Here is a 27757-nt window from a genome sequence, read left to right as displayed (position 1 = left end):
CACAATCTCAGCCTTACAAATGACTCAGCCCCACACCCCATCTCTGCTCAGGAAAGCAACCTTAATCAAATCCAATGGACCATACACACCTACAAGACACGGAATCAGGAGGACCTGTCAGTAAGAAGGGGTTCAGTGGGAGCATCGATGAGAGGGAAATGGAGGTGAATATGATCCAAAGATGTCAAGTAATACATTTAAAAATATTTTTAAGCTGGGTGGTGGTGGTGGTGGTGGTGGTGCACACCTTTAATCCCAGCACCTGGGAGGCAGAGGCAGGCGGATCTCTGTGGGTTCAAAGTCAGCCTGATCTACAAATCAAGTTCCAGGGCAGGCTCCAAAGTTACAGAGAAACCCGTCTTGAAAAATCAAAAACGAAATCCCCCACAATCTTACAGCTCTGTATATCAAGTCGACAGTGAGTTTTCCTAAAATCCCCACAATCTTACAGCTCTGTATATCAAGTCTACAGTGAGTTTTCCTAGTCAGTAATCAAGAACACAGCTGTCTTCTCTTCTCCCAGCTCCAGGAGGTTAATCTATGATCTTGCAGCCCATTTTAGGCATACTCTTTGGCTTATGGCCCTTTACCCCATTCTCAAACCCACTAACGGCCAATTGAATCTTGCTCACCCTGGATCAGTCTGACACTGACTCTCCAGCCTCCTTTTCCACTTTTCAGGGCCCTTGTAACGACACTGGGCCCACCCACATAGACTAGGACAATCTGCCAATCTAAGAACCTTGTAGTGACACTGGGCCCACCCACATAGACTAGGACAATCTGCCGATCTAAGGCCAGCTGATTAACAACCTGGATTCTCTCTTACCATGCAATCTCAAAAGATTCAGGAGACTAGGGTTTGGACACCTTTCGGGGAGGAGGGCACACTATACAAACAACATGACAAACGATCAGATCCACTGTGACGTAGTAAGCTTGTCTGGTTACTCATGGAGTGACTGTAATCTCTTGCCCAATGCAAACACTGGAGCTAACACGAAGTTGTCAGTTAGCTCAACCCAAAAACCAAGATAACTCACATAATGAGGACAGATACTGAAGAATAAAGATGTGATGATGGCCTTCAATCTCCAAACTTAAATGAAAACAGTTAACTAACGGAGACCAGAACTGCCTGTGTCAGCTCAGGCTAACCCGAGGGTTACAAGGGAACGAACCCTAACTTCCGAGGCCTAGGAACGTCTGCAATAGAAACAAACTTTCCCTTACACGGTTGTCTATCACTTTTGTTCTGGAACTATGAACACTGGGAATGTGCTCTTCGGCAGGAAAATTCACACAGCCCAGAATCCTTAGGTCAAGACTCCTAGTTCAGAAAGCCAAATCTGGCCTGAATTCTATTTCTATGATGGTTAAATTTGCTAGAGTCATCTGGGAACCTTAACGGGAGAACTGCCCTATCCAACAGTCTGCAGGGAAGCCTGCGGGACATTTTCTTGGTTAATGATTGATGTGGGAGGGCCCAGCCCACTGTGGATGGCGTTGTCCCTGGACGGGAGGTCCTGGGCTTTATAAGAAAGGCCGAGCAAGCTATAGAAAGCAGAGAGTAAGCAGTGTGTCTCCACTGTCTCTGCTTCATTTCCTGCCCCAGGTTCCTGCCTCAGCTTCTCTTCATGAAGGACTTGCAAGCCAAATAAACCCTTTCCTCCCCAAGTTAGTTTTGGTCATAGTGGCTATCACAGCCAACAGAAACCAAACCAGGAATACCTCCAACTTGCTAGTACGTAGAATACAACTTAAAAATGGTCTATATTCTCAATAAAAGGGAAAGGGCCAATTGTATTATCTATATTGAACACAGCTGAATTTTTGAGTTTGCTGCTCTTTGACCTTTACACAGGAACAGAAACCTTGTATAAGTCTGATTACAAAGCCTAAAGAAGGTAGTCAGTAAGAAGAGGCGTGTTCAGAATACTGGCAGCACGAAGGGTGCTAGAAGGCTGGTCTTTAGAAAACAGAAGGGTCACCCTACTCCCTGCAGTTAGCCTCCTAATGATCCAGGGGAAGCGCACAGAATGCTCAGAACGCCCCTTAGAACTTCATTGCGACCATCCAAGCAGCAACCGTGTGATAGGCAGACAGTCAGCAAGCCATCAAGTTCTTTCTCAGACCCTGCCCTACAAGATCAATGCTGGGGGTGGGGTGTGATGCTGGGCCCAGAAAGAGTGTGTGGATGGGATCTAGGCTGGGGAGTCAAAAGGTACAGAGGCACTAGCTACTACGTTGTCCTGGAGACTCAGGGCGGTGCACTATTCGACTCTCAGGGAAGTTTCTATATGCAGTCCCCAGATGGTCAAAGTGAAGAGACTGGAATGCTCAGCCCTAAATGAGATGTCTATATCACACCCCTCTCCTCCCTAAACTTGGGGATCATCCTGGAAAGACTAAGAGCCAGCGGCTGTGGGCTACGACAACAGAACGGTGTTTTCTGATCCAGGAAGGGCAGTTTCATACATGAACTCACAGTAGTATGACAGCATGCACAGGCTCACACCAGGGAAAATCCAAGCATTGAGAGGGAGGGAGGCAGGAAGTCCCGCCCCTTGCTAGGCAGCTACTGGCAGTTTATAGATGCTGGGAGAGAGGGAATCGGTCCTCTTTAAGGGTGTGTTCTGTGGTAGGGTCAATCACACCTCAGTAGGAGGCAGCACAAATTAGACTGGAGGTTTAGTTAAAAGGATGTAAAGTGGGAGAGTGGAGAGGGAGGAGTTGAATATGATCAAAATACATTGTACAAAATCGTCAAATAAGAACCTAAAAAGTAAAGCCCTGGAACACAATCTACACCTACACATCTCCACACAACTCCTGTACCTGAGGCTCAGGGGTCATTTCAGAAGAGGTGAAAGATTGGAAGAGGCAGAGGAGCAAGGACGTTTGCTATGAGATTATGTCTCCCTCCAATGTCACAAGTTACACCAATGAAGTTCTACAAGCAAGACTGCCTAAACATGAGCTGATCAAGAGCCAAAACAATAGACGTGCTAACGGAGACAGGAGAAAGCCTAGGAGGCCTCAAGCCTATACAACTAACCACAGGCAACTAAGGAAGGCTCAGTAGGAGAAATAGTCTTCCCCAGGGAAGAGCACACTAACTGATTATCCACTACCAAATGAACAGCCCTGGAAACATAAATATTATACAGACTGAGAAGGTTGTATTTATGAACATATGTATACCAACATGCATATAGGAACAATAATTAATAAGGAGGCCATGAATTTGAAATAACAAGAGGGGAGGAAAGGAAAGGGAAAGGAGGAAATGATGTAATTATAATCTCCAAAAAATAAAATTTATTTTAAAAAAAGGTCTAGATGCTTCTTTATCCCCGACCCGACATTACTAGTGGTGCAGACAACCTTTCCCTACAATAAAGACTGCAAATTCTTCAGTCTCCCTGCAATGCAGACATGAAACACCACAGTGGCTTCCAATCGCTCCCACAGACTCAAGGGACAAAAGTGTTGTTGCCTCCTTGAGCAACTAAATACGCATCGCTGAATTCATTAGATCTCTGGCTTTTTTTTTATCCACAAATGGAGAAAAACTTGACCCTTCCAGTGATGCCAAATAAAATGAAACGCGGGGTCCAACCCACAGGAAGCCTTGGGCAGAGTCTGAAACTCATTTCCTTAGATGATGCTCTACCCATGCAACTGTCCCTTTTCCCGACAGGCCACCTAAAGTCCACTTCCTCTCAAGAGCCTGAGGGAAGTTCCATTTCCTCAAAGTCTTCCCTTGCTACTGAGCAAGCAAGAGAAGAATATGGACAGAGCAATTGGCACAGCTAACGCTACTTGTTTTATTTTTATTTTTGTTGTGAGACAGCATCTCACTATGTAGCTCTCTGGCTGTCCTGAACTCACCATGTAAGTCAGGCTGGCCTCAAACTCACAAAGATCCACAGCCTCTGCCTGTTGTGTTGTGATGGAGTTAAAGGTGTGCGCCACGACGTCTGGTGGACACTTTTTTTTGTTTTTTGAGACAGGATTTCTCTGTGTAGCTTTGTAAACCAGGCTGGCCTTGAACTCCACCACCATCCATCTATATGAATTCTTGATAAGCAGTCATTTTCACACGTGAACACTTAAATCTAGACCTAGTCATATTTTTAAGAATTCACCCAATGTAAGTAAAGACTAAGGACTGTGTCTTCTCTTTATTTGGCTGCACAGTAGGTCCTTATGGAGCCAAGTTCCAAGACCACACATTAAAACACACAGGCAAACAGAAGTGATCCTAGCCTTGTCAGTAAAGGTTAGCACTGCTTTGTAGGAGAACAACTGATTAACACCTTGCCTTCTAACAGCCAGCATGGTCACTACATCATCCTCACATGGGTCCCCCAGACTTGCTATATATATATATATATATACTCCCCCCAACTTAGAACATATGGAGAGTGCAGGATTTGCAAAGAACCTGGAGACATTTCATTTCCACAGGGCATCTGCCTCATGTCTTTCCAGAAAGGATGAGAATCCATAATGCACACCAGAGGCTGCCACCCAAATCCAAGAATGTGGCAGGCGACAGTCAGAATCCCAACCAAGTTGTGTGACTGAGAATGTGACTCCTTCCTCCACCTGCCCTCAAAAGGAGCTGCAGGCTGAGGTCCCTCAAGTTGGATCTTTTTCCTCTGTCTATATATCTCAAGGTCTACTGAAAACATTCGCTTACCTGAACCACAAACAGTTTGTGCTGGGCCCTACTCTTTTTCACTGGGGAATACAGATTTGGGTATCCCTTCGTTTCTCCTTAGTGCCTCAAAACGGCTTGGGTTGATTGTAAAGAACCAATTGGGACCTCCAAATAACTGGGAATGTGTTAGGCGTGTCCTAAACTCCAGTTCCATCCCGGAGACGCCACTGTGGAGTATATCATCTGGATCCAAACAGATGTACATGTTGACAGTCTATCCTCCTTGTGAACATTACCTAACTCCCTGATGCCTCAGTTGCACATCATATCTGGAGTCGTCGACCCCAGAAGTAAAGCATGTGAGATAAAGGCGGTACACGGCTCAGAGCAATGCAAAAGAAAACCCGCAGGAGACACCTAGCCCGATGCTGGCATGCAGCGGGTTAGCAGCAATGACCCTGGTTCTTAGGCAGCACTTCTGTTATAACTACATACATTCTCTTGCTTGTAGACAGGAGAAAACACAGGGAGTAGCGAGAAGACGCAATGCCAAGTATACTACCACATCTAGCTTTCTTCAAGAGGCTTGGAATAGAGGTACATCCACCGGAAAACACGCTGTACCTTCTGATCTCAGACACGGATTGAAGATGGTTTCTGCGCATCCAAAGCAGCCCCCTGGCTTTCCCCGAGGATCGGCCCATGAAGACGGCAGAGGACTTCAGACTTAGCAGGCAGGTTCTTCAGCCAGCACCACATCAGTCGGACTCCTCTCCAGCCCCGACCCCAATACCCTCTTATCCTACCCGAGTCCTGCTCATTTTACCCCTAAATAACTCTTACATCTGCCACTTCTTCCTATCACCAGCGTCAGTCAGGCTAGTCTCTCACCTGGACTACTCAAGACCTGAATTACAGCTGTTTAGGAAAGACCGAGTGCCCAGAAGGGTGGTTTCTCATTCTGGTTATGTTTCTCAAGTGAAGCCCAATACTGGAATCCAAAACAAAATAGAATAAAACAAAATGCACCTCCCAGGTCTCTCAGAAGGTCCTGTAAATGGCCAGGCAGAAATGATGATATAAATGAAAGAGACACTTTCAAACACTGCACCCCAAAGATGGGGATTCCCCAGGAATTTCATGTTGGGACAGGAGAAGCCACCACACAGAAGGGGAATTTGTCTTCTGGAGAAATTAACAAATTCTCAGAAAATCTTACAGGGTGACAAAAATGGGTCAGTGGTAGGCTGGACCATGGACTGCTTTGATGCACATACCCACGGCTTTCTATTTAAACCTTAATCTCGTTTAGGATCCTGAAGACGGACTTGGGAGGTTTGCTGGGTCTCTGTTCCTCCTCTCAATGTGACCACATTGATCCAATCTCCTGCTCTCCGCTATTAAACTGACTCTAAGTTGGCTTATTGAGGATGGGTAGCAGCGCCTGGCTTAGGGCACAGGCTGTGACACCCCCCCCCAAGTTAGACAGTTGCACATCATATCTGGTACTCAGGAACCCTGAGGAAAGTGATCTACAGAAGTATGGACGGATGGAGCTACAGAAACACCACAGGTGACACGCACTTTTTAGTCATCACCAAGAACTAATTGTCCAAATTGCATAAAATAACTCTCACACAGTAGACGGGTGACTTAAACGGAGTCCCACAAAGAATTCAGTGTTCTCAAACCACCAGCCCAAACCAAAACATGAGACTATGGTCAGATCCAAAAAGATCCATCCAAATCACTCAGCATTCTATCTACGCCCATTATCCTTAACTCTTTGCGTTTTGTGCAATACGGCATCACAAAAGGCCACGGAATTATCAATTATTTTAAAATTTAAAAGTTACTTAAGATATTTTTATTGCCCTCATCTTTTAACACTGTCTGTATTCTACGACATTCACCGATATGCAATACATTACATGTTAGCCTAACATTAGTCTAACACTTAGAATGACAGCCCCTTTTTCTTATTTAAGGGGCATGGTCAATAAGGTTTTTAAGAGTCAGTTTAGCAGCTCTCACGCCCCCCTTTGCAGCCCCCTTTCTTAAACTCTCCCATTAGACCATGCCAAGACCAGGAGGGAGTCCTCCAATTCGCACCGGCCCCGGGATTAGCAGCACCAAGAAGCCCACCTACTCTCCCGGGGCCCAGAGCCCTACCTGATTGTGCCATCGGATGACATTTCCAAATCCCCCGGTCCCGAGTCGTTCTTTCATTTCCCAGGCCCCACATGTCTGGGTTGGGAGGGACGGTGACCAGCTCATATCGATGCCCTGCTGACTCTGGAAGCAAGAGGAAGAAAGACAGGTTCAGAGTAACGAAAAGAATGGAGCTCGAGAAGCAGGGGGAGGCAGCAGCGGCTGCTGCCCTTCAAGGTGAGAGAAGCAGACTCAGGTTTAGTTAATAAAAAGTTGCTGCGGCCCGGCCCGTTGACGGTCCCGGTCCCCGCTGCTCGCAGCCGCAGCGCCCGGGCAGAGGCGGGGCACGCGTCCACCGGAGCCTTCCACGCGCCGCGAGCGGCCCTCGCGCGGGACTCACCTGCCCCAGGGGCCGCGGGGCCGCCAGCGACACCCACAGAGGGCATGAAAACTTAGGGTCCCCACGCAGCCAGCCCAGAGCCACTTCCTCAAACACTTCCTGCCCTGACGTCACGGGAATTTGGCGGCTCTTAAAGGAGACGTGCGAGCTGCTCGCTGAGACGGAGCAACAGCCTGCAGGTGGGTAGTGGACTTGGTGGAGGCAGCGTGGAGACTGCTTTACCCGGGTGCTTTTCGAGCTGAGTTTCATCCGACAAGCTTGGCGGTTAACAAAGGTCGGGAGAATTAGTATTACAGTACTAGTCGCTACTAGTACTGTAATAAGAATTGCCTTCCTGTCCTCCCACCGCCGTTCATGGAATCTGAATGCTCCTGGTGCTTGCAAAGAATGATAAACGACCCTGGTGCTCCTCAGAAAATAACAGCACCATCCCAACCCCCCCCCAAAAAAGAGGGGGAAAAGTACAAAAACAAAGCAAAACAACTAAAAACTGGTAGTGTCTACTAAGTGTCTACTATTGCAGTATTAGGTCAAGAACCTGGACACAGCCTCCTGCCCCACCCCCAACAGGTCAGGTTCAGCCACTCACCCTCCAGGGCCTAATTTCATGACACAACTAACACTGAAAAGCAGAAAAAAGAGGTTTATTCGATGTGACTACACAGGGAAATGAAAGAGGCCCAGTCACTCCCACCCGTATCTCTGCCCACCCAGGGCCAATACTGGAGTCCTAACATGAGGATTGGGTTTTAAGTGGAAGGCTAGAGGCATGTACAACTAAGCAGTCCCGCTCAAGGTGCATTCTGGTCTTCCCTCGTTGTCTAGACTTCAGTCTCTCCTGTATGGTGACATTTGTCAGAACTGCCTGAAAACTCTTTGCCTGAGACAAGCTTCTCTGATGTCTGGCATGAGACTTCTGACTTACTGGCCCTTTAGACTGGCCAGCCACCAGCAAGATTAATGCTCAGTGGATTGAAGGATATGCCAAAGGTCTTCGTTGGACAACCAAGGGACTCTTAGCATTTGAACTCAAGAGTAGTGCAAATAAAGCATTTCTCACTCCTTTATTATTAAAGCAAGCAAGACAGTGAGCTTAAGCAAATACAAGGGCAGAGATCCACAACCAAGCATCAGGTCCAGCTTCCAGAATCCAAAGAGAAGGAGGGAATGCATGAGCAAGGAGGCCAAGATCATGATGGAGAAATCTAGAGACAGCTGAGTCAAGCTCGTGGAAACTAATGAGCTCTAGACCGACAGCTGTGGAGACTCCGTGGACCCAAATTAGGCCCCCTGTTTGTGGGAGACAGTCGTGAAGCTTGGACTAGCTGGGAGGCCCCTGGCAGTAGGACCACGATACAAGCCTGGTACATGAGCTGGCTGGCTTGGAGCCCATTCCCTATAGTGGGATGCCGTGCTCAGCCTTAATGCATGGGAGAGGGGCTTGGTCCTGTCCCAACTTAATGTGCCAGACTTTGTTGACTCCTCATGGGAGCCCTTAATAGGATGGAAGAGTAGGAGGGAGGGCTAGAGGGGAGGGAAGGGAGGGCTACAGGGGGAGGGTGGGAGAGAGAACTGAGGTGGGAATGTAAAATGAAACTTTTAAAAAAGAATTATTTAAAAAAGGAAAAAAACAAGTACAACAAGGAATACATTTGGTATTCTTTTATCTTTGCTCATATGAAAAGAGCCAAGAATGTTCCACCCAGGCCTTCGCCTTTCCCAACAAAGATAATGTGGTATCCCAGGGCATTCCCTTCATGTCTGTGCTTTCAAGTACTGTTGTTTTCTACTTAATTGTTGCTGCCTTTGCAGCTATGACTATCCTATTCAGCAACGTCCACTCTGCTGCTACTAAGGAAACTTACTTAAATATCTGTCCCACTAAAGATTCAAAGACTGACGTAGAAGCCCGTATCCCAGAGAGACTGAACAGGAAGCAACTCACCTAGCTTGCCTCTTCACATCTCCCAAGAAGTTCTCATGCTGTCTCTCACCCCTCCTTATAAACCCTTCTCCACCTGGTTCCTCCCTACAACTTCCTGTCAGCTAGTTGCTGACCCAGCCTCTGAACTGCAGGTGGATTTCATTTAATCAAACACATCTTTGCATCATTAAACAAATGTTCCAGAGAATAAACAAAAGCAACATACCTTAGAATAGTATTCTGCAACACAGTGCTTCCATAGTTGATGCATTTCTTTCTCGAAGGCCACCTTGTGGGAAGAACCTTCTAATCTCTGCCCCATCCATACTTTACAGTAAGGTCACAGTTTTCTTACACAGACTCCCACAGGGCCTCAGCACAACATTCCTGGGGCAATTCTGATTCGTTGGGGGTCTGTTATTTCTATAGTTGTGGAGCCAAAAAGAGGGGTTCAAATGTCTTATTAGAATATCTGCATTCCTGCCAGGACAATTGCATTTCCCTCTCAGTTTCTTTTCACTTCAATCTTGAGATAAAAGACTCATAGGTAAAAGGGTAGATGGGATAAGTTAAAAGCTGGCTAGAAACAAGCCAAGTTAAAGCCAGGCATTTATAAGTAAGAATAAGTCTCCATGTGATTATTTGGGAACTGGGTGTCAGACCCCTCCCAAAGAGCAGAGTAAAGAGTTAAAACACACACACACACACACACACACACACACACACACACACACACACACACACACGACAAATGATAGCCTTGGATGGGGCTGCAGATTTTGTCATTTCCTAAGGCATTTATTAACTTAAGCCCTGTTCATTTCCCCCACAGAAAAGGCCATGACCAGATCACTGCCTTCGGCTAATCTCTGCCTCTGCAGATGTGAGCAACCCGTTTACAGGTCATTGTTCAATTTGTAGGCTTCAAGACTGAATGCAATGAAGAACCATTGAACAGCCAGGCAGAGCTGTAGGCATCCTTGATTTCAGGGAATCAAAGGAGCCTAGCTTGGTTCAGGGGTGCTTAGACTCTGCTGGGGGGGGCATGTCAATAACATCCAGAGAGGGTTACTGAGTGAGGACAACAAGGTTGTAGGCAATGTAGATTCAGGCTCTGGTTGTGTGACTGAGGTAGGGACTGCAGTGGTGATGGGAGTAGTTTCCTTACGCTGTTGACTTTAATATAAAAATTGTGTTCTCAGAGAAAGTCACAGGAAACTATTCTTGGTTGTTTTTTGCCACCAGCAAATTAAACGCTGTTCACTCAACTGACAACAGTAGACGAAGCAACCCTAAACTCCTCTGAGTGAGAAAAACACAGGTTCTGCACCTTCAGGAGAAGCCGGTCTCGAAGACCGGGAAACAACAAAACAGAGCTCTTAGGATGGGGAGCAGCACAGGCTCAGGGATTCAGCTACTCCTTCTGAATCTGTCAATATTTGTTTAAGCCTTCAGTGAGAGGGCCATGTGAGCTGCGTCTTGGCCTTGCCCTGTCAACAAAAAGCCATCTGCCAGACAAGAGGTTGCGGGGAGGACACACACACTCATTTAGTTGAGCGCATGAAGAAATCTCTTTCCTTGGTAAAAGGGAGTGAACTGATGGAAAGAATGAATGAGCCTTGGCCAGACCGTTGTGACCCAGCAGCCAGCAGTCTACAGAACGGGCAGCGGGGGTGGGGATTGGCCAGGTTCTATGAGTATACTTGAGAAATGGCTAAACTCCCAGGGAGTCAGACCACACAGGCCACATGCTTTCAGGGGAAGCACTGAAAGCCTGAAGCCCCAAGTGAGCTCCCCCCTCGGGAGCAATGGTGTCTTAGGAGAGCAGATCAATCATTCAGGAAGCACTCTTGACTGTACCCACTTAGGCTTCAAATGAAAGAGGTCACATAAGACCTGTGCGAGGTGTGGTGGTAGGGACACTGGATATGAAGGACGCATCCCTGGCTGCTAATCATTCATGGCTCACCCCCAAGAGCCTGTTTTTACCCTGTAGGACCCAAGACCTTGCTTACTGAGACATCCTTACTCCTTGGTACACCACTGACGCTCAATAAAAGCTTAACTGGCAGACTGGGGGTGGCTTAGCAGTTAAGAGCACTGACTTCTCTTCCAGACGACCTGGGTTAAGTTCCCAGTGTTAACCGCACCGGAAGAGAGTAAGATCACTGCAACATTTTTTGAGTAAAAATTGACGCTTATAAAGGCAAGACCCATAAGGCTATGTACCTCCCACCTTTTTGCAACCAGGGACAAGCAAAAGTCCTGCCATACGTCCTGTTACATGTGATCAAGTACATACCCTGCAGCTGGAGCAACCAAGGGTGGCTAGTTGTTTTACAGGAAGTTACCTTTCCTTGGGCAAGTGGGGCTTACAGGTTAGAGGCATTTTGTTTTATGGATCTCTTAAGCACAGTAATTTAAACTTAAAACACAACTTTAGCCGGGCGTTGGTGGTGCATGCCTTTAATCCCAGTACCCAGGAGGCAGAGGCAGGCGGATCTCTGTGAGTTTGAGGCCAGCATGTCTACAGAGTGAGTTCAGAACAGCTTCCAAAGCCATACAGAGAAACCCTGTCTCAAAAAACAAAAACCAAAACAAAACACTACTTTAGCCCTCACACCAGCCTGCACAGGGTGCTCACAATCAATTATAACTCCAGCAGCCGTAGGGGATCTAGTGCTCTCTTGTGGCTTCTTTAGGGGACTCATATCATACAGATATACATGCAGGTCGAACACCTACACACATAAAAATTAGACAAAAACAAAGCATTTTCATGGTTGGGTCTGTATTTTGGTGGTTATAGTCTTTTCTAGAAAGTTCCAGGCTCTGGGTTCTACAGCACTACCAAAAAAAATGCACACAACATCGATTTATTGATGAATCCTTTTTGAAATTCGAAGCCATCAAGGTCTTACCCTTCCATCCAGGGTCTTGGTGTCAGAGAAGATGGCTTCTGTGGCGCTGAGGTAGGTGGGATGACTTGCATTTGCCCTTGACTCTAACTACCCACTTCTGCAATCTCTTTTAGTGTTCTCGTCTTTGGTTTCCCTTATTGTAAATACTTTTTAAAAAATATTTTTATACAGTATATTCAGACTACAGTTTCCTCTCTCTCTACTCCTCCCAATCCCATCCCCCATCTCCCCTCCCATCCAGATCCATATCCTTCTGTCTCTCCTTAGAAATAAGCAGGCATCCAAGGAATGATGATGATGATGATGATGATATTCCTGGACATAACAACCTTCTATTGAACTTTCTGCAAGTCTGTTTAACTAATTAGAACTTCAAACGATGAGAACAGGAGTAGAAGTGAGCCAGGTAGGGCAGAAACCCCAAAACAGCGGTTCCTGGAATTGGGCTGGGGGTGGGGGGCCAGCCCTGCTCAGCAATTAAGAGTGGGACGCTCTTCCTGAGGAATTAATTTGATTCCCGGCAGCTAACAACCATCTGTAACTCCAGTTTCAGAGGATCTGATGCCCTCTTCTGGACTCCGTGAGCTCTGCACACACATGGTGCACAGACATACCAACAGGCAAAGCACCATTTTTTTCTCTAAGAATTAGACTAGGAGTGCAGGGGCACTAGCAGAGCAATAGAAGCAGAGATGGTTTTTAGAGGAGGAGGGAAGCACCCATGAGAAGAGCTAGAGAGCTGGGCCTGGCTCAACACTCGAGAGCTCTTGCATCATGACTTCACAGGTCATTTACACAGCACCTGTTTTTTCTGGTGTTCGGAGCGCGCAGGCATTTTTGGGCATGCTCTAATTTGGCTGCCTGTTGGGCAGTTTTGGGTTCTAGTCTCCCTCTGACATTGGTTTATTTCATGTGCTAATCCTGATGCATCTTTCCCACACCTGGCTCTCCTGAGAGCTGTGGTCCCAGAAGTCTTTCTGGGGAGATGAAAGATGATGGCCATTTTTCTACACCTTCTTTCACACTGATGAGAGGTGAAACCCTTGTCCAAGAGGAGCCAGGCTCTCTAATCCATCCATCTTTAGAGGGAGGACATTGGAATCACTAAAGTAGGAGTTTATGGGAGTCCTTGTATCATAGGAATTTAGTTTGAAACTCTCCTATGTCCCAGAACACACTGATTTCACAACACTAAAAATACCAATCATTTTCCTCAGAAATGTTGAAAGCCAGGACAAGCTAGTTTGTGCTAGTCCCAGGAATCCATCCTTGTATAGCTTGGTACTGATGATGTGATCCCTGTATTAACATTAATAATTATTAATGATAATAATATCAATGGTTAAATAAAAAAATTGAAGAATGGGTACAATTATGAAGCAGATTAAGATGGAGCTGTTGTGAGATTAAAAACATTGAGTACCAGCAGCACCAAAAGAAAAATGATGGAGAATGAACTTACACATGCACACACACACACACACACACACACACACACACACACACACACTGAAAAACAAAATAAATGAAAATTTAATGAAGAAAACTAATGTACAAAGAAGACTAACATTACTGGTAGATTAATACATAAAGCTTATTTTTGAACTTAAGAAGTTACTAACATTTTCTTTTCTCTCTGTACAGTTTTTATCTAGCTGTTCTGGAACTCACTCTGTAGATCAGGCTGGCCTCAAACCCAACAATCCACCTGCCTCTAACTCCTGAGTGCTATCCTTAAAGGTGTGCATCACCGTGCCCAGCTGAATTTCTGTGTCTTTTAGCCTCATTTTAAGTGTGTGAAGGCTGACTTGCCTCCAAAGTGTTTCTAAGACTGTGAAAACTCGGAACAGTAATGGTTGTTTTAGAGAATATCTTGAGTTCTTGCCATCTTGCAGGTGGCTCTTCATCTGCCCTGAAAAGGTATCAGCCAGATTAGGGGACATTTATATCTCTAAGACGCCTCATTTGTCAGCATTGCTTTTTGATAAAATAGTTATGCAGATATTCATGCTTTACAAATTTCAGGGGAAGTGAGTACAAGTCTTGGCATTTTGTAACTTTTAGGTGAAAACACCCAATGCTACACCTTGTTATTGGACCATGCGTGGGGCAGTTCCTGAGGCAGGGTTGACAATAATAATTTCTTTGGCTCTGGGCCATTCCTATTAGCATTGATTATACATAAGTTCATTTAGTAAGGGGTCCTGAATTATCCATTAAGGCAGAGAATAAGCCCAAAACTGAAAAGAAAATAATCAGGTTTTTTCCTGCTACATTAAATCACCTATCTGGTGTGGTGGCACACAACTTTAGCCCAGCACTCAGGAGGCAGAGGTGGGTGGATTCCTTTGAGTTCCAGGCCAGCCAGTATGACATAATAGAGAGAACCTGTCTTTAAAAAAAAAGTCCCCTGCAGCACTTCTGTGACCATCTGTAGTCACTTGAAAGCTGAAATCTGTAGTCACTTGAGGGACTTTTATCAGAGACTTCTGGATAACGTTAAAGAGAAGCATCATTGGAGTTGAAGGCTCGTGACCCCTTAAAATGACAGGACATTGTCCCTTCCAGTAATCTCTTTTTTGCAGAGGAGGCAAATCTCTCTTCCTTATAATGCTATGAAGGCAATTCCTTTTTAGTTCACTGGTTTTCCGCAGCTGGAGAGAGTTGTTCCTTCGAATCTTCATTTGCAACCTGGTGTTCTCTGAGGTTATTATCTGCCCAGAAAATGTTATTCTCAGGGTTTCACACTGTTAATTGGGCTTGTTCCTGTGTCTATAAATATTTCCCCTGTGCCTTCTGGACTGTCTTTATCCATGTTGTTGAAAACAAAAGCAGATTTATGAGTTAACTGAGTCTGTGGGTCTCATTGTCTGCTTTTGGAGTTTTCTCCTAATGCCTGGAGTGGGATGGCTAATAATATAAGTGCATAATGATATCTGACCATAGGAAAATAATCTTTAATTATAATAGGATTGTCTTTGTTAGGGTTACTACTACTATGACAAACATACTATGACCAGAGCAAGTTGAGGAGGAAAGGGTTTATTTAGCATAAGCTTCCACATTTTTGTCCATCACTGAAGGAAGTCAGGACATGAACTCAAGCAGGGCAGGAACCTGGAGGCAGAAGCTGATGCAGAGGCCATGGAGGGGTGCTACTTACTGGCTTGTTCCTCATGGCTTGCTCAGCCTGCTTTCTTACAGCACCCAGGACCACCAGCCGGTATGTAGTACCACCCACAGTGGGCTGGGTTCTTCCCCATTAATCACTAATTAAGAAAATGCCCCACAGGCTTACCTACAGCCTATCTTATGAAGGCATTTTCTTAATTGAGCTCCCTCTTCTCTCATAAAACTAGCCAGGACAGAGATCATTCATATAAATGCTATCATTAAATTTTTTAACTTTCTTTTTATTCTTTGTGTTTTTCACATTATGCATCTAAATCCCATTTACTTCTCCATCCCTTTGTATTTGCCCTGTGTCCTTGAAACCTCCCCCCAAAATAAAATAAAATAATATTTAAGAGAAAGAAAGAAAGAAAAAGAAAAAGAGAGAAAGAAAGGAGGAAAGTCTCGTGATGGAATCTCGTGATGCAGTGAATCACTCAGTAAACCCCTTTGTCCATGTGTCTTTACTTGCAAGTGGTCACTGCAGAGAGTCATTGGTCTGGCTCAATGCCTCCGGTTTCTGCTACACTGCTGGTCCCTCACTGGGACTCCTCTGGGATATCCTGTTGTTGCCCTGTGTCATGGAGATCTTGCAGCTTTGGGTTTGCAGGACTGGCCCCTTCATGTGCACCAGCAGGTCACAGGTGAGGTGATGTTGGGATGGGCCAACTCATGAACCCTAGTTCTTGGCCTGGATAGTTGCAGGGTTGGTCAGCCCACCGGCTCTCCTCCCTGTCCTCACCACCAGGGAGAGCTCTCCAGCATTGCCCTAGCTCATTCACTGCCTGTAGGGATGAGCAAGGGGGCGGGGCTGGTTCTCCAGCCTTCACATCCTCAGGGTGGGCTCTTCCACACCTACACTTTCAGGGCCAGCTCTACTATAGTTGCTTTGCTTGCTTTTTGCTCCTTGGGGGCCCACCACCCAGCTCCCAAATAAGTACACGGAGGCTTATTTTTACTTACGAATGCCCAGCATTCGCTTGGCTTGTTTCTAGCCAGCTTTTCTTAGCTCAAATTATTCCATTTTTCTTTAACTATGTTTTATCTCTGGGCTTTTTACTTTCATATACATGCTGGGTGGCTGGCCCCTGGCACCTCCTCTTCTCCTTTTCTCACTCCTCACTCTTCTCCCTAGATCTCTCCTCCTGTTTATTCTCTGTCTGCCAGCCCCACCTACTTCTCTCTCCTGCCATCCGACTCTTTATTAGACCAATCAGGTGTTTTAGACAGGCAGAGTGGCACAGCTTCACAGGGCTAAATAAATGTGACATAATGACGCACTTTTGCGTCATTAAACAAATGTACCACAGCATAAGTGAATGTCGCACACCTTAAACTCATATCCCCCAACATTCTTCAGTGTTGCCCAGGTGAGGCATTGGGGCCACTCTCCCAAGGGCTGCAGCTGGTAAGGGGGAGCGTCAGCCCACTCATCTGGTGCAGGTGGTAATGGGCAAGGGTTAAGGGGGGGGCATTTCTCCCCCACCTACACAGTCGCACAGCAGATGAGTAGTGAGGACAGCTCTCCCACACCCACAACTTTGGGGCTGGCTTGCCCACATGTCTGTCAACAGGGTTGGCTCTATCATGCTGCCCAGGAGAGGCGCAGGACCTGCTCTTCTGAGTGCAGCTGGTGAGGCACAGGGACAGTCTCCCACTCTTACAACCTCAAGGACAGCTCTCCCACCTGCCTCAGGTGTTGGAGGGGGAGGGCTTCTCTCCCCTGGTCCATGCTGCCACACTCACTTATGACTCACCTGTGCTGGTCGTCAGGGTCAGCTCTGCTGTGCTGTCCAGATGAGGGGCAGGGCCCACTTTCCCGAGTGTTGGAGCTGGTAAAGGGGAGGGTCAGCTTTCTCTCACCAGCTGGAGGCAGTGGGGGCAAGGGGCAGGGCATCTTTCCCTCATCCCCCCACCACACCACAGACGAGGGAGGCGGTGCCAGTTTTGCCTCTCTCGCATGCTCAGGGCTGGCTCAGGTGTGCCCCTGTCCACAGAGTCAACTCTACTGTGCTGCCCAGACAAGGTGCAGGGTCCATCCTCCCAAGTGCTATGTGGGCAGGAAATCGCCCTTTGGGGAGGCTAATTTAACCAATGATAAGCTAAGAAGATGGGAACAATAACTAATGAGAAAATGTATTTATCCTCCCAGAGAAGTGCTTATGGGGCCTCTGCTGTGTGGTCTCCCCTCTTTTCTGTAACTTTCCCTTTCCCTCCCTCTACCTCTTCCTTTCTGATGCTAACCAAAACTTTTGTAGACACTTGGGACTTCTCATCCCTTCACTGAAGTTTCCCACTCACTTCTGCCATGAACCTTCTTGCTGACCTCCATTGCAAAATGGCTTTCCCGCTCCTCCACCCCCTCCTCTTGGAAACTGGTAACACTTACTGCTTGTCTGCCTTTTCTCAATCCTCCTTCCGGGTCCATTCCTAAGTTATTTGATGAATATGACTAAAACTCCAAAAGAGGGAACCCTAGTTTTTCTGGCAACACTAGTAAAGTCTACCTTTTGCATTCGACCTCTTTTGGAACTCAGGGATTTGTTGAGTATTCTTATTTGGTGGCAATGTAGTTATGTGCATGGGTTCAACTAGAAACTGTTCACTGTAAATGGAAATACCTGGAAACATTGTATTACTAAAGCAGACAGACAAAGTCACCTATGAAACTGGTATACATCAACCAGATGGGTTTTTGTTTGTTTCTGTTTCTGGTTTTTTTGTTTGTTTGTTTGTTTGTTTTAGACAGGGTTTCTCTGTATAACAGCCACGAAGTCCTGAAACTAGCTCTGTAGTCCAGGTTGACCTCAAACTCACAGAGATCCGCCTGCCTCTACCTCCCAAGTGCTGAATTAAAAGCATGCGCCACTCCGCCTGGCCCAACCAGATAGTTTTAAGGAAATCATTTTGACTTTATGGAATGGATAAAATATTTCAGAAAAACTGTTGTGGGGTATCCACCAGAGAAGACTACTTGGACACTACAATAGGAAGTTGACAAGCCAAGCAGTGACTAGACTGTGTGCTCAGGATCCCATGGTAGCACCAGGCCTATCTCAGAGTGACATAAGCATAAAAACCACGTACTGGGTTGACATATCAGTTAGCAAGAACAATTGACCAGAAGTGGAACTACAGAAGCCAAAAATCAAGGTTGTTACATTTAGGCTTTCCCAGAACTACGGACTTTGATGGGTCAGGCCTTCGCTTTTGTTTTGGCTGGTGGAACTGCCTACGTGCTGAGTTTCATGGCCTGAATGATACTTCTATCATGGAGTCAGTTGTGCCATGGTCTGGGGACATGTTACAAAAATTGGCCTTGGTCTTGGCTTAAAGACATTCCCAGTCTACAGACAATCAAGAGATTTCTTTCTGAAAGTCTTGAAGCTGTCAGAATGAGGCAGCATGAACAGACAGAAAAATAAGGGGATCTGGAAAGGTAAAGAAACACCTCATCCTGAGATCTAGTTTGTGTTTCCTGGTGCCTGATAGCCAGACACTTAACACAAGTGATAGAATTAAAATTGGCTACAGGGTCAGTGCTCATTTCCCAAAAGATATTAAAAACAAAAGCTAAGCTTAGTTAGAGCCAGGCACTTTGCCACTTTTGAGCTTAGGCACATTATCAACTCCTTCCTCCTCCATAAACTTGAACACTGCACCTTGTGAATCACCTTGCAATTCCATCTACAAAAGGAGATTCAGGAAGGGTATTGTGAGTACACCAGAATTACAGACTTGGATCTGAGTCCAAAGAACACCTGCTGTTTTTCAAGTTCTTGTGTCCCTGGACAAAGAGTTATAAAGAACATAAAGTGGCAGAGGCAGACATTCTTTATTAATAAGAGTAGAGAGGGTCTGTAAGGAAAGAGAAAGATTGTCAGAAAGCAGGAATGGCCTAGGAAAGCCGTGCCCCTCTCCTACAGCAGAACTTCAGGGTCAGAAAATGGAGGTTAGGAACCCTAGGGAACTGCTAGGGAAGGATTACATGGCAGAACCCCAAGAAGGCCAAGGCTGCAGAGACCAACTGATGACTCCCACGCTCCCCTCCACCCCACAGCACAGTGTGGAACCTTCTAGAGCAATGGTTCTCAAGTTGTGGGTCATGACCCCTTTAGTTTATCCACCTTGATTTTTTTCTTTTCATAGTTGATCTAATACTTAATCCTTTTCCACCTCCACCCTACTAATACCACTCTTATCTTACTATAAAGTCTGAGTAAACTGGTTGGTTGCTTATCCTCCAACAGTTGTTGAAGTTATAGAAGCCACTACTGTTAATTGGCAAGAACAACAATTGAATAGTGACAGAATCAAATGCTCTCCCAGTTAATAACCTACTGTAGGAGTAAAATAGAGTTTTTATCAGGCATACTGAGCTCCTGGACTGAGATATTTTCTGAACTACACATTCAACTCTACTACAACCAAACCCTGAATGAGCATTACAAACATTTCAACTGAAAGAACATAAGTGATTAAGAAGTAAACCAAGAAAAAATAACACCAGACACATAAATCCCCGTATAGTAACATTAAAAAAAGAAAGCATGAGCAAATCAAGTCAGCGTAACTCTTCCAAGAATTACTAACCCTACAGGAATGGCATGTAGAGTTAGATGGAACCCTAGAGAAAGTACTCAAAATAATTGTATGGTCAGAGGCACAAAGGAACAGCTGAACAAAGTAAAGAGAGGGATTATATGAAAGAAGAACTCAACAAAGAGAGAAACACTGAAGACAAACTAACCTAAAACGTTGGAGATAAAAGCATAGCGAGTGAAGTGAGAAAGTTCTGTGGGAAATCTCAAGAAGACAGAATGCCCAAGACTGAAAACATGTATAAGGAATAAAATAAGGGAAAGACAAAAAAATAAGCACGTAGCAGTGGGAATTCCAATATATACATGCCACTGTGTTATAGGAGTAGAAGAAGAATCTTGTCCTAAAGATACAAACATTCTCAAAAAAAAATTAGGGACAGAAAATTTCCCAGAGTTAGGAAAAGACACCAGTCTGCATGAAGAAGACACTTAGGACACAAAACAGACAGGACCTTATCATATCACAATTAAAATGCTAAGATACGTAGACCAAAGAGAATGAGTTGAAAGCATTTAAAGTGAAGTTCCACTTCACATGCAAAGGCAGGCCCATCGGAATAGCACCATATCATTCAACCGAAACTTTAAAACCAGAAGAACTTGGAATGATGAATTTCAAGTTCTGAGAGACAGCTGCCAACCTCAGCTACTATACACACCAAAAGCATGTGTCATAATTGAAGGAAAAATAAAAAACTTTCCATGATAAAAATAAACTAAAGGAATTTATGACCTCTAAGCCAGCTCCACAGAAAATACTAGAGGAATCTTACAGCCTGAAGAGAAAAACAAATCTACCCTCAAGGCCACAGGAAATAATAAACCTTGCTTAGAGTAATAGTTAAGCAAAAGAGAAGAAGGAAAAAAATACCCTCAAACACCACAAAGTCAACAATGGCAGGAACCAATACAAAACTTATAATAATAACACAGAATATTAATGGTCTCAATGAGCCAATCAGAAGACACATTTTAGTAGATGGAATCAAAAAGCAGCAACCACATACTTGTTGCCCCCTGAAATGCCCTTCTTTGCAAAAGACAGATGTTACCTAAGAGTGAAAGCCAGAAAAGGGTTGGAATTCAAAGAAAATGGACCTAGAAAACAAGCAGGTATATCTCTCCAAACAGGCTTCAAACCAAAACTAGTGAGATGAGACACAGGTGGTCCCTTCATACTGACTAAACAAGCCATCCACTAAGAGGACTTTACTGTGATAAACATAGATGCCCAAACACAGGGACATCCAATTTCATAAGACAAGGACGGCTACAGTCAAGGCCACAGATTAATCCAGCACATAGAAGCACGTTATCTCTATTCACCAATCTGGCCAACCGACAGCCCATCCTGAAAAAAACAGACAAGAAATATCTGAATTAAAAGACACCATAAATCAAACAGACTTAACAGACATCTATAAACTATTCTATCCAAACACTAAAGAGAACACATTTTTTTTCAGCAGCCTATGGAAGAAAAATAAAATTGTGAAATTTTCAGGAAAATAGATGGAACTGGAAAATGTTACATAAACTGAGGTGACCTACCTATGTTAGTATTTAGGTGTCTGCACTGGCCTACCTTTGGAGTTCTGACAGGATACACCCTCAGCTGCTTCCACTAAGAGCACCACCTGTGCAGAGTCATTATGTTCCCTTTTAAAAGACCCCTGCTCACCTCCCATCCCCTTCTCTCTCTTTCTCTCCTTCTCTCTCTCTGTCCCCCACTTCCTAGTGTTCCTGTCCTTGGAAGCCGGTCTCCTCCCCCTCCCCTTCCCCTTTTTCACAAACCTTTTCCCATAATTTAAAAAAACCCTCTGCTTGAATTCTGTCGAATGGCATCTTTCTCTCTCGAGCCACTTTTTAAAAAAAAGACAAACACGACCTGTTCTCTCCCATATACGGATCCTACCTATGAACCTTTAGATTTATATATTTAACTTGGACTATCTACAGAGTTCAGGAAGCTAGAAAAGACCCACGAGAGGAGGGGGAGGGGGAGATGCCTTAAGGGGTGAGGGGATAGCAGGATATACCTGATATGAAGGTGGAGAGGAATGGGGGTGAGTTAAACAGAACTAAGGATTCATGGGAAATGCTGTTGAAACTGTATTAGTTGCTTTTCTGTTGCTGTGATAAAACACCATGACCAAGACAACTTGCACAAGGAGAAGTTCATGTTGGCTTTCAGTTCCAGAGGAATAAGAGCCCATCACGTCAGGGAGGAGTGACTGCAGACAGACAGGGCAACCAGAGCAGGAAGCTGAGCGATAACATCTGCGGGTACAAACATGAAGTAAGGAGAGAAAATTGGAACTAGTATGAGGTCTTATACTCTCAGGGAGAACGTTTTTATTCAAACCCCAACAGAAATCTACATCTTTGTAAGCTCTTTTAAGAACATAACCTAAAAATTTTTTAAAAGAAAGGAAGGGAGGAAGGAAGGGAGGAAGGAAGGAAGGAAGGAAGGAAGGAAGGAAGGAAGGAAGGAAGGAAGGAAGGAAAGAGGGTAGGTATCTAAGGTGGGGTAGACAAAGCTTACCTAGAAGACATGGAGTTATTAATTGAAAATCTCAGTGTGAAATGTTGGATATTTCCCTGTAAGTTACTGGTCAGTCAGGTCCCAGAGGTTCCCTAAACAACACAGGGTATTGCCATTGTTCTTGGTTTCCCATTAGTGCTACATGGTAAGACCTTGTTGCTGAAGACACAACACACTTTGGTTTAGAACGTAGAGAAATCAAACCAGAACCGACCTAAAAATTTCTTCCCTGATGGTTTGATTTCATGATGTCAGAAGTTGCTCTTCAGGTCCCTGGAGGAGAAAAGTCTGTCAATGGTATTACCCAGTGGTAAGTCCTTTATACTACAATATCGACCTGCCAGGCAAGATGTGCTCACTAGTACAACCGTGGTACAGTGCTCATGGGTAACCATTTGTTTGGGGACTGGACTTGAGGCCTGGTCCAAAGAAAAGAGCTCATGCCTGGTCCTGTAAACCTGGCCAAATTTCATGGCTAAGGAGGCCAAAGACCCAATGGGGTGAACATACTACTGTTGCCCTGTAAAGTGGGAATGTTGTCAAGCTGCCTTCTAAATAATAGGAGAGCTGAAAAGATGGCGAAGTCATCCATAATAACTTTTGCTGCTTTTACCGATGACTGGAGGTTCCCAGATCCTATATCAGATAGCTTGCAACTGCCTGTAACTACAGCTCCAGAGGATGTCATACCTTCCTCTGTCCTCTGTCCCCCCCACACACACCCACAATCACACACCTACACCGATACGGAGACACACAATTACAAATGAATCTTTAAAAGTTTTAAATATTTGCAATTATACATAGAAGTTAGCGCTGCCCTCAACCTTGGCGGGAGAAATTTTTTCTCTGAAGTGGTCACCAGTTAATCCAGAGGCTCATAGCTGGTGAAGGTGCTAAGAATAAGTGACTGCTGAGTGAGTAATCAGCTCTAAACGGGATAGATGTATCAGTCAATACACACATACCCAAGGTTCAGGGAACAGTGCAAGAAAGGAAGCACTCTGTAGTAATTTCCTCTGAAATCAAACTTTTACTCTTGGAGGAAATTCATTAAGATACAGAAGGTTCTAAAACAAAGCAAAACAAAACAGTGAAACATTCCATTCTATATGCAAACTCATTAGGACAAGAGAAGTATGCAACTTAATAACTTCAAGAAGTCCCTCAAGTTGAGAAGATTCATTAGAACTCTCCAACGCTAAACATATACGAGCTGTAAGCAATACTGAGAGATGGTCTCAGACCAGACAACTGCCTATAGGAGGAGGAGCTTCCTGGAAATGGCCCAACCCAACTGAACTGCCTGGAAGACACAGCCTCCAACTTACTGAGCTTCATGATGTATGGTGCACTCTAAGATTCCAACTTTTGTGAGTCATTACTCATGCTGGGTGGGCTTTGCTGACAGCTATCTTTGTGTCACTCCTGGTCTTGTAAGTGACCTCTCACCCATACTTAATAATACTTAGTAATATTAATAAAATTCATTGATTGATCAAGTTGGACTTTGGTGGGATCCTTAGTTTGATTTATCCTTGGTTCCATATCTGAGACTTTACTCATGTCTTCCCAGGAATACTTTCATGCAACAGGGGGAAGAAAGAATATAAAACCCACAGGATGGGGAGGAGCATTATGAAATGTTGTCTTCTAGATATGAAAAGGCTGTTGCATCCATGAACTCACAGTAGCTGTGGATACCTGTGTGCAAGATCAAGCCAGCAAGCTCAGTCAACATTCCACCAAGCAGCATTAATTGCACTCGGGGACCCCTTAAAAATAGAGAACATGAAGGTGGGTGGGGAACATGGGGGTGCCTGATGGAGTTGGAGTTTGTAGTTAGTAGTGGACATCATATAATTACAATGCTTATATGTATTATGAAATTTCAAGGAACACATAAAATATTATACTAAGAGAGGGAAGAGTCAGAGGAAGGCAGACCTCTTGCAAGTCCTAGGTCAGCCTGGTCTACATAGCAAGATTCAGGACTACAAAAAAGATCCTGTCTTCAAGAAAGAAAGGAAGAGGATCCGGTGTCGGTTGTATACGCCTTTAATCCCAGCACTCAGGAGGCAGAGGCAGGTGGATCTCTGTGAGTTCGAGGCCAGCCTGGTCTACAGAACGAGTTCCAGGACAGACTCCAAAACAAAAAAGAGAAACCCTGTCTCGAAAAACCAAACCAAAACAAACAAACTAAAAGATTGGCTATAAAATCTAACTTTACAGAAGGGATGCTCCTGGGCTCAGAAGCCTCACTTAGCTCCCATCACAAACATACAAATATGAATAACCAAAGCAATACACCTCTACCCAAAATTAGTATTCCTGTAATAATATCTCCCAAGAAAAATGACTCAGATGTTAAGCACGATGATTAATTCAAAATAGCAATAATAAACAAGCTTAAAGAACTCAGAGAGAATATGAATAGATAACACAGTGATGGAGAAAACACAAGCAGCTGAATGGAATGATGGAAACAATTCAAAATACATAAAAAATAGAATTCAATAAAAGACACTCTAAAGAAATCCCAAAGTGAAATACAACTTGAAATGAAAAAAATTAGGAATTTAAGCCAAAGTTCAGAAGAAAGCCTCACCAATAGACTGGATGAAGTGGGAGAGATGGTATCAGGTCTTAAAGACAAAGAAGATGGATTGTATCATTCAGTCAAAGAAAATACCAAATCCAAAACAAAACAAAACCCAAAAGAGAATTTTCAGGACCTTTGGAACACTATAAGGAAACCACACCTATGGATAATAGATCTAAAATAAGGAAGAGAAACCCAGCTCAAAGACACAGAAAATATTTTCAACAAAATCATAGAAGAAAAATTCCCTAACCTACAGAGTCTATCAAAGTTCAAGAAGCATATAGAATCAGAAAAGAAAGCCCCCAACATAATAATCAGAACACTAAATGTACAGAACAAAGAAAGAATATTAAAAGCTACAAGGGAGAAAGACCAAGAAACCTATAAAAGCAGGCCCATTACAATAGCACCCAACTTTTCAACTGAGACTCTAAAAACTGGAAGGGCCTGGACAGATGTTCTACAAACTCAGAAACCACATACGCCAGTTCAGACCACTATACCCAGAAAAACTATCAATCACATAGAGGGAGGAAAACATTCTACGAAAAGAAAAATAAAGCATTATCTATCTATTATATATATATATGTATATATATATATAACTTCTATACAGTTATATAGAAGGCAGTAGAAGGAAAATTTCAACCTGACAAGAATAACCACACCCAAGAAATAAGTAATTCCAGACCAGCAAATCAAAAGATAGGAGAAAGCTCAAACCATAACAACAACAACAAGAAAAAAAAACAGGAATCAGTAAACACTGCTCATTGGTAACTCTCAATATTAATGGCCCCAAATCACCAATAAAAAGGCATAGACTAACTGATTAGATTAGAAAGAAAGATTCATCTTTCAACACACCTCATCATCAAGGGTAGACATCACCTCAAAAGGGATAAAATAGTGGAAAAAGATATTCCAGGCAAATGGACCCCAAGAAGCAAGCATGTGTTTCAGTTTTAATATCTGGCAAAACAGACTTCAAACCAAAACTAATCAGAAGAGACAGGGAAGGACACTACATGCTCATCAAAGGAAAAATCCACCAAGAGGTATTGCAACTTTAAACATTTATGCATGAAACACAAGAGCACCCAAGTTCATAAAAGAAACACTACTACAGCTAGAATCTCATGTTGACCATAACACAATGATAGTGAGTGACTTCAATACCTATCCAGACAAAAACTAAACGGAGATACGATGGAATTAAGTAATGTCATAAATCAAATCGACCTAGCAGATATTTATAGAACATTCTACCCAAATGAGAAAGAATACACCTTCTTCTCAGCAGCTTGTGGAACTTTCTTGAAAACTGACCACATACTTTTGCACAAACAACTCTCAACAAATATAAGAAAATTAACTTCTTCTTTGGAGTCTCACTGGGTATACAAATAACATTTAAGGCAGGTCCCAGACCCAGCAGTGGATTGTCAACACAAGACAAACTCAAAGGTATTTTTGTTTTTATCTCATAGTGCTTTGTTTGAGCCTTTTTTTTTTTGACTTACTGGCCATTTCTTCTGTATTATGTTTCTAATTTTGCTCTGTGTGTGTACATTTTGTGTGTCTTTCTCATTTGTTCCTTTTGTTTTACTCTCTCTTTTTTAGTTAGCTGTGTGTTTCTCTCTCTTAGGAGAGAAAGAAGACGTGGACTTGGAAGGGTGGGGGTTGGGAAGGATCCAAGAGGAAATAAGGGAGGGGAAACCATGATCAGAATACATTGTATGAGGAAAACCTTTATTGTCATTAAAAATAAAAGTAAAATAAAACAATCACTAACAACAACAACAAAGTATGTAGGGATTTTGATGGGAATTGCTTTGAAACTGTAGATTGTTTTTGATGGTATGGCCAGTTTCATAATATTAATCCTACTTTTCATCTTCTGATGTCTTCTTCAATGTCTTAAAATTTTTATTATGCAAACTTTTCACTGGCTTAGAGTTATTCGGAGATTTTTTTGAGGCTATTATCAAAAATTAATGTTTTCCTGATTTCTTTCTTAATATGTTTGACATTTGTATATAGGAAAACTACTTATTCTGTGTCTTAACTTTGTATCCAGCTACGTACATTTATAAAAATATCTATTAGTTATAGAAGTTTCCTGATAGAGTCTTTAGAGTCTTATATATATATATATATAAAATCATATCATCAGCAAATATGGATAATTTGATTTTTTATTTTCCTATTTGTATCCCCTTGATCTCCTTCAGTTGTCTTACTGCTCCAGCTAATACTTCAAGTACTTTATTAAATATTTATGGAGAGAATGGGCTCCCTTTTCTTGTTCCTGATTTTAGTGGAAATACTTTTGTGTTTCTCTCTGTTTAATGTGATGTTGCTAGTAGTTTGCTGTAAATTGCCTTTATTATGTTGAGATATGTCCCTTGTATCCATAGTCTTTCCAGGACTTTCTATCACGAAGGGATGTTGGATTTTGTCAAAGACCTTTTCTATACCCAATGAGATAAGCAAGTGTTATTTGTCTTTTAGTCTGTTTATGTAGTAGATTACATTTATTGAGTTATGTATGGTGAGTCATTCCTGCATCTTGAGGATGAAGTTGACTTGATCATAGTTGATAACCTTTTTATCTATTCTTTCAAAAATGTTTTACTATTTCCGTATATGATGTTTTGCCTGAATGTATGTCTATGTACCATGTTCTGGATAGTTTTGTCAACTTGACACAAGCTAAAGTCATCTGGGAGGGCAGAAACTCAAATGAGAAAATACTTCCATAAGA

The 27757-nt window shown here is 43.7% G+C and overlaps 1 protein-coding gene across 4 annotated transcripts in view; it reads right to left on the bottom strand.

Moving 5' to 3' along the window:
• The window catches only part of Ikbkb (inhibitor of nuclear factor kappa B kinase subunit beta), a 60246-nt gene extending 39525 nt beyond the window's left edge, over positions 1-20721 (bottom strand). For 3 of the 4 annotated variants that reach the window (XM_013110816.3, XM_005066537.4, XM_040731783.1), the window contains exons 1-2: positions 7221-7347; positions 6842-6964 (exon numbers count right to left, since the gene is read on the bottom strand). In XM_013110816.3, coding sequence (XP_012966270.1) covers positions 6842-6946 — 105 coding nt within the window. In that variant the 5' untranslated portion in view covers positions 6947-6964; positions 7221-7347. Of the gene's footprint in view, positions 1-6841; positions 6965-7220; positions 7348-9165; positions 9177-20711 lie in introns of those variants that run through there. The other variant, XM_040731784.1, reaches the window with a different exon arrangement.
• Between the last annotated feature and the right edge of the window lie 7036 nt (positions 20722-27757).

This window comes from Mesocricetus auratus, unplaced genomic scaffold, assembly GCF_017639785.1.
Source record: "Mesocricetus auratus isolate SY011 unplaced genomic scaffold, BCM_Maur_2.0 Super-Scaffold_100026, whole genome shotgun sequence".
In the NCBI taxonomy this organism is placed as follows: Eukaryota; Metazoa; Chordata; class Mammalia; order Rodentia; family Cricetidae; genus Mesocricetus; species Mesocricetus auratus.
Note: the sequence above shows the minus strand (reverse complement) of the source record. Positions and strands in the feature narration are given on the sequence as shown.